The 6,820-nt window shown below is 43.6% G+C and overlaps 3 protein-coding genes across 3 annotated transcripts in view; 1 reads left to right on the top strand and 2 right to left on the bottom strand.

Moving 5' to 3' along the window:
• Positions 1 to 792, bottom strand: part of LOC103903783 (survival motor neuron protein) — a 6,569-nt gene extending 5,777 nt beyond the window's left edge. The window contains exons 1-2 of the mRNA XM_019473590.1: positions 785 to 792; positions 71 to 322 (exon numbers count right to left, since the gene is read on the bottom strand). Of these exons, the coding sequence (XP_019329135.1) occupies positions 71 to 322; positions 785 to 792 (260 nt within the window). The remainder of the gene's footprint in view (positions 1 to 70; positions 323 to 784) is intronic.
• A 147-nt stretch (positions 793 to 939) lies between these two features.
• On the bottom strand, positions 940 to 5,280 carry LOC103903786. Its single transcript, XM_019473591.1, has 4 exons — positions 5,155 to 5,280; positions 4,328 to 4,505; positions 1,995 to 2,103; positions 940 to 1,466 (listed from the first exon to the last, which is right to left on the bottom strand). The coding sequence occupies exons 1-4, from the start codon at positions 5,278 to 5,280 to the stop codon at positions 1,394 to 1,396; spliced, it is 486 nt and encodes a 161-aa protein (XP_019329136.1). The 3' UTR covers positions 940 to 1,393.
• A 466-nt stretch (positions 5,281 to 5,746) lies between these two features.
• LOC109279642 (transcription factor TFIIIB component B'' homolog) overlaps positions 5,747 to 6,820 on the top strand; it is a 10,209-nt gene continuing 9,135 nt past the window's right edge. Inside the window, exons 1-2 of the mRNA XM_019473592.1 lie at positions 5,747 to 5,821; positions 6,584 to 6,775. Of these exons, the coding sequence (XP_019329137.1) occupies positions 5,747 to 5,821; positions 6,584 to 6,775 (267 nt within the window). The remainder of the gene's footprint in view (positions 5,822 to 6,583; positions 6,776 to 6,820) is intronic.

A 6,820-nucleotide genomic window follows, 5' to 3' on the forward strand; every position in this document is an offset into this window, starting at 1 on the left:
GCCCCGGAGGAAGGGCGCCCGCCAGGGCCCGCACCGGCGGGGTTCGGCCTCGGGTCTTCCTTCGGGTCACCGGGAGGGGACCGGCTCTCCCGTAGAGCTCGTCCCCTCCGCCGTGCTGGGTAGCGTATTTGACGGCACCGCATCCGAGGCGCCGCGCAGAACGCTGCCCGGCTTCAGTTTTAGCAGTCCGCGTCGGTCAGGACGCACTGCCCCGTCCCGAAGGAGTTTGGCTGAACTGGGTGCAAGCGCCCTGGGCTCACACCCGTGAAACCCACCTTGAAAAGCCTGACAAACTTGAGAGCGGGAACCAAGACCGAGCCAACTAAGAGCAAGCAAAAAAAACCGCTTCATTTCCCACCAACTGCAGATTCGGCGTTGCCAAAACCAGTTACGTTTTCCTTCAAACCCACCTCAGGCTGCGCCAGGGACCTGCTAACAATGAATGCGCTTTGATCCATTTGAAGCCTTTGCCAGTATAAGCTCCAAGTTCTCTCCTTCCGGAGATGTAAACCGGTTTCACCTCAGTCAGTACTCAACACGCTCAAATGTGTCTGTAAAGCGAGCGCTGTGTTTTCTCATACCAAGTTTTATTCTTAAGGCTAGTTTAAGCAGCAATTTTAAATCATTTTAGTGATGCAGCAATTTCAACATCTGCTTACATCTGCAACTCATTAACTTCAAGCCTGCAGCTTCTCTGAAGCTAGTATCGGCAGTAGATTCACAGTCACGTACATCAACGAAGCCTGCAACTCGATAGGCATCTTTTTCTATAGTGCAGACTTACCACGGCATATTATACCGCTTATAATACGCATTTCTTATAATATAAATTTTATTTATACTTACTACTTATATTGCATTTCTCCACAATTCTATCTACTCTTCGTGTTCTTGGTAACTTCTTATAAATCAACTGATTATCAAGCATAACCATTTCAGATTAGACAGTACTTCATGCAACATTTTATTGTAAAAATACTTTAAGATGAGATTTACAGTTCAGACCTCTGTAAGGTTAAGCACATTTTACAAGTGTGTTCCATTCTGAATGAAGCCGTACTTCAAGAATTAAGACAAGAAAATCTGGTCTACTGTAGATTCAGAAATTCATTGTTACCGAAACCATTAAGTGAAACCAACAAATACAGCAAAAGCTGGAGTAAAGCTATTGCTTGGTACTTTTATTCATATGCATGCAGAAGAGTGTAGTCAGTTTTGAAACAGAAGTCCAGACAACTAAGCCTATGCTAACCAGAAAATACTCTAAACTACTGCTAGTTGAACAACTCCGCAAGATAGACATTTAATCATTTAATGGCTGGACACTTTTATGAATGATCTTCTAGGCCCTTCGGCTTCACTGGTGCACTTTTATCTTCTCCATACAGGCAGCTCATTTTGCTCCTGCCTGCAGAGACTTCCTTTCATTAGCCGCTTTTTGTTTTTGCTGCATAATTTCAGAGTCTCTGTGAAGAAAAAAAAGTTGGATTTCAGATACTGGCTCGCTGCTTTTCTAAGTAGAGTCTCCTCCACCTTGTTTTTGCCCTTCAGCAACCCCCATTTCAAGAAGGGAAAAAGATTAGTATAAAAACTTTTCAGTTAGCCATGAGCACACTGTTTCTATTATCCTTTTTTTTTCAGTACAGTACCCCATGAGGTAGACAAGTTACTTGATTAGTAGACCTTATATAATTCTTTTAGTTTTAGAAGTAAAGGACACAATGGATCAAACATCTTCAAGAAAGTATTACACAATCTTTTCCTGTTCATACCAGGCAAAAAGCTGCTCAAAAGAAGTAAAAGCTTTACAGGTCTTACCAAAAATGTATCTGTTTAACAGCAGACACAGTAAAACCTACATCCACGGTTTATGCTCTGGCATGTGAATGGACTGTGAATCAAGGCAAAGTACTTAAATGCTGTTTCAGCCAAGACACTGGATTCTTTCTGACCCATTTTCCCCAACCATTTCACTCAACTGTACTAGATTTTACCTCTGTTTTCTCTGAGAAGCAGACAAGCTATCCTCTTTCCTTTTCCCTTTGTGGGTCTCCTGAGTCTTCTTCAGGTTCTTTTGGCGGGCAAGTTCACGCTGGTTCCCACCTGCAAGGTAATACACAGTTTATACAGGTACTACTACTTTTTCCCCCCCCACAGTTTGCCTGTGTAGAAGTCTATTATAAAGGTGGTAAGGTTTGGCTCAATCTGTAGAGTTGGCACTGCAGTATCTGCTGCAGATGGCAGTATCTTCCATCACAGTCTCCCCCTTCAGTGCACAATGGGAGGCGTGAAAGCCTGTGAGTTCTCACATTTACATTTCTACAGGTCATGTCCAAGAGATGACCAAAATCCATGGGAAACGCAATGCAGTTTCCCATAAAAGACTGAAGGCCGACCATCCCATCAATAGCCCGGGCAAAATGAAGACAGTAACTCATCCAAAGAGGAGCCATCCTCTCTATCTCAAACAGATTCCAGCATCCAATATAGCTTACAAATTAATTTTAGACGGAAAGAACAGCATTAAAATGAGGTCAGACTGAGAGTTTATAAAATTCCTCAAGCTCTTCCCAAGGCTCTTTAAGAAATCAAAAGCAAATGGCTGTAAGTATTTGGAATCCAGAAACATCCACCTGCTTTCAGTCTGTAGTACTGTCATGCAAAATCACCGACGGATTCCATCACATCCCATGGTCAAGCACCATGAACTTTTTAAGCCTTGCTTGTACTTAGTAATAGCAGTTAGGGCCCTTACATGTATTTGTAGAAAGGATACACTTCTGCAGATGCCACTTAGAAGATGACCAGTATAGTTAATACATATGGGAACTTGGGCTTTACTTTTTACTGGATAAAGCCCCCAAAACTATTTAACACAGGATTCATAATGTATTATTGTGCACTCATGCCCCAGAAGCTCAGCTAACGCTATCAAATGCTAAAGTTGCCTTACTCTGGGAACCATGAAAGCAGAGAAGAACACATAGTACACGAGCAGCTGTATGTAGGTTTAATTCGTTTTTGCCCCAAGGCAGCTGACATGTACGCAGTGTAAGGCTACAGCAGCTATGGAGCTTCAGCCCAAGATTTTGTTTACCTACTATATACCACAGAGCCCCCCGCAAAAGAAGTGGGGCTGACAAAGCTGAAGTTAACACATAACCAAAACTCCAGTTCTTCATCAAGACACCGTGTTCAGAATAAAACGACTTACCACTTTCCCAAAACAGGTGTGTGCATATGTCCCTGCACAGGGTGGACAACCCTAATGCTGTTCACATGCGAGGGTATTTTCATGCCATTGAAGGAATTAGCAAACAAGCATTTGGCAAGGTTCCTTCCATGCACTATTACGGGCTTCTGTTCACAGCTTTCTTTCCCATGCATGCTTTTTAGATTTCATTGTAAACCAACGTCTGTTTTTTTTCAATCTTCCTCATTTTATGAGTTTCCCTATGTAGGTGTTCCCTTAACTTGGCAGCAAGGGCACAGTTACAGTTGTTCTACCTACTTTCCTTGTGACGGACTGTTAGTCCATTCAATTAATTACACTCAAACACTATTAAAGAGGTGACCTCAAAAGACTTTTTTATTTGAAATCAAGCGCAGCACTTAAGCATGGCCTTAGCAAGTGCTTAGCTTCACTTTCAACAAAAGAGAAACATTATATATATATATATAAAGACACAAAAACACATCACTGTTGCCAGTATAGAGGACACCTTCAGGGAACAGCCAGGACTACCAATCCCCTGAACTGCTGCCAAGTTAGCTATGCAATCTTTTTGATCAGACAACATTCCTGAACGCATGACATCAAAACCAGCACAACACAACTGCTGCTCAGAGCAAATGCAACTCTCCATCTAAATACTCAGGGTCTTCCAGGCAACGGCCACAGCTATCACAATTACAAGCTCTTCTGCATTAGCTGACAATCTTTCCTTAGTATGCACCTCCTTACGGCAGTTCTAGTCTGCTCGAACCTGCCAGAGCTGGTTCACTTGCTTGGTATTGCTTCTTGCCCTGCTTCTTTTGGACTCAGAGTGTTCCAGATATGCTAGGCGTAAACACTTGTGCTGTTGAACAAACATGATCACATTTTTCTATGCTCAAAAATGAAAGCTCCATCTCCCCATAATTTCTGTTGTGCCTCTTTTCAGTCTCTCTCCAGTCTTAAGACTACCTATGTCGTCATCTTTCAATCTCGAACACAGAGATCTCTCCAATCTTCAGGTGCCTGTAATTTCAGGTATATGGAAGCAGTTTAGGACTAGGTCAATTTTAAACAGCAACCTGTTGATACGATCCACAGCTTTGTACTCACCCCGTTTCTGAGCTGATAAAGGTACCTGCCATGTCAACAAGTAGAAAAGAGCAGCCCTGCAGAAGCAGGGGTTCTGTACATTCTTCACACCAGTACGTGTACTGTCTGGCAAGAAGTGCCAGAAGCCCAAACGAAAACAGCATATTATGACTGCTGCTTCCTGAGGGCTTGCTCCTGCCTTGGAAGATATACTTCATCTGTGACAGGACATCAAGTACCACCTTTTGAAAAAGCTAAGAGAACTCCTGCTCCATCTTCCTCACTAGCATTCAGTGAGATCCTGTCCCCAAAGTCCATGTAGAAGAAGGGCCACTATTTGTTCAGAAACTGAAGTAAACCAGCTGTCTGTCTCTGGCAGTACTGGTGTTGATTAGAACTTGATGACTCATGAGCAGATGATACATTCCAAGCTATAAATGGTTCTTGAGTTTTGTGGTGCTCAGGAGGCACGAATATCATATGAACAAGTTAGCAGCAATGAAACAGCTCTTCTGCGGTGCTTAAAGAAATGAAGTAGCTTCTTTTATCATGAAGAAAAAGATGCAGAAAGTCAAAACACACTGCTATAGTCAGAATTCATATAGCAGTTATCCTCCACCCTTAACCTTATGCACTTCCTTCCTTTCCAAGCAAACACTGTGCCGGGTGCCTGCAGAGTTACTCCATACACATAGTAAGATTGTAACTTAAAGAACCAAACTGAATGGCATCACTGAAAAGCTTGGCTGCCACTTCTGCACAGCAAAGCAGAGCAGGTAGAAAAGTAGAGCAATACAGTGTGCACACAAGGCATACAGAGCCAAACAACTATTTGAAAAGAAACTTACTTGTACCATCCCTGCTTCCAAGTAAACATTGCCAAGGACTGTTTGGCCCCAGTACTTCACCTGGGATGCTGCATGAGTATCCCTAGCTCCAAGGGAGACGGTGCTGTTTTCTACATTCTGTAACATCAACCTAAATCTTCCATGAAGTGTGGTCCAGTCCTGACAGAAGACAATTCAGCTTCCTGTAACGTGAAATTCAAGCATGAACTGCCACATAAAGGCCAATACACCCTCCCTGCTTATACCTATGCTTGAGCACCCCCATCCCTGCCTGCCTCTTCAAGACATATGCCTTAGTGCAATCTGTCCCTGCTCTTCCAACTCCAAGATCCAGCTATTCTTGAAGAGAAAGATAAGTAAAAGACCTCTGAATAGCACTGGAACAAATAGTAATCATCTCTACTGTAAGGAGGTCAAAGAGAGTGGCAGTAAGGATTGGCTACCAAGGTCATCATCCCTGGAGTTCTTTCTGAGCAGCAAAGGATCTAATCACATGTCAGAACTTAAAGCAGAAGAAAAGTGCCTGCCGCCATGTCCCAAAAATAGAATGCAAAAGTAAGAAGAGCAGTTTTGATGCAAGCACAAGGCAATAATGGAAGACAAGCAACAAAACCCTCCTCCGATTCATCCAGTCATCACCATCTTCACAAATTTATTCAGTCTTCAGGTACCCTGAACTTGGCAGTGCAACAAGTACCATGAATTTATGAGCTTGAAGGCACAGCAAGTAGTTGTTAATAAGCAATCCATTCTTATTCTATTTTACTATACATCCATTTGAAATCACAGGGTCTAGCCCAGCTGTGATTGATACCAAAGCGCTGAACTCACACATACTAAAGCTAAGACTAGACTGTATGGTAGCACACCACAGCTTCTACACTTCTAGTATTTCAAATACTGTATTAAAACTACATCATCCGAAAATGAAATGTTATGATTCTGCTATGTTCAGGTGTGGGATGCTGTACCTCTTTTTAACCTTAAGCTATGTTTATTTTAGCATCATGCAGAGCAGGGGGTGTGTGGGAAATCAACAAAAGCCATAAACCTGCCTCTTCCTCACATTCAAGATCTGATCTGTGCACAAACTGTTTACTATCCAGGTCTCCATCTGCACTTCTGGCAGTACAGTGACTTCGAAGGTACATAAGCGTGAACATAAAAGCAGTTAAACACAGGCAGTTTCTCTATCGCCAAGCATAATACGCAGAAGCCAAAACAGCAGCCCCGCCAGTTAGGTGAGCCGGAGTATTCTAGGTTTGGTTCACAGTTCTCCGCCATTTTAGAGTAGATATACCAACGTTACTTTTGAACGAGGTGATGATTAGCAAGTCCTGTTGCCCTTTCAACGACAGCCTTAACGACCACCATTTAAGCAACGTAGTATTAATTATTCGTTAGCGATATACAGGCCCCTTATTTCCAGACCGGACGGCAGCCAGGACTGCAACCCAGCGTTACTGCTGTTCTCGCAGATGACCATCTTTCTTCCTCCTCCCCGCCACCCAATACAGCTACGCCAGGGGAAGGGGGTGAGGATGCTTTTGCTTCAAGCCTAGGACGGCGGCAGGACGTGGGAAGCCTCAGCCCCCGCGCTCACCGCGGGATTCCGCCACCGGCACGCCACGACCACAAGGACCAAGACCCGACCCCCGCCCCGACC

This window comes from Aptenodytes forsteri, unplaced genomic scaffold (assembly GCF_000699145.1).
Source record: "Aptenodytes forsteri isolate BGI_AS27 unplaced genomic scaffold, ASM69914v1 Scaffold167, whole genome shotgun sequence".
Taxonomy (NCBI): domain Eukaryota; kingdom Metazoa; phylum Chordata; class Aves; order Sphenisciformes; family Spheniscidae; genus Aptenodytes; species Aptenodytes forsteri.

Excerpts from the sequence above, each read along its gene's own strand:
- LOC103903786 (XM_019473591.1), bottom strand. The coding sequence starts at position 5,280 with ATGTTACAGAATGTAGAAAACAGCACCGTCTCCCTTGGAGCTAGGGAT. Across the intron at positions 4,506-5,154 it reads TGGAAGCAGGGATGGTACAA|GCAGGAGCAAGCCCTCAGGA; the intron begins GTAAGTTTCTTT and ends ATATCTTCCAAG. Across the intron at positions 2,104-4,327 it reads TTTATCAGCTCAGAAACGGG|GTGGGAACCAGCGTGAACTT; the intron begins GTGAGTACAAAG and ends ATTACCTTGCAG.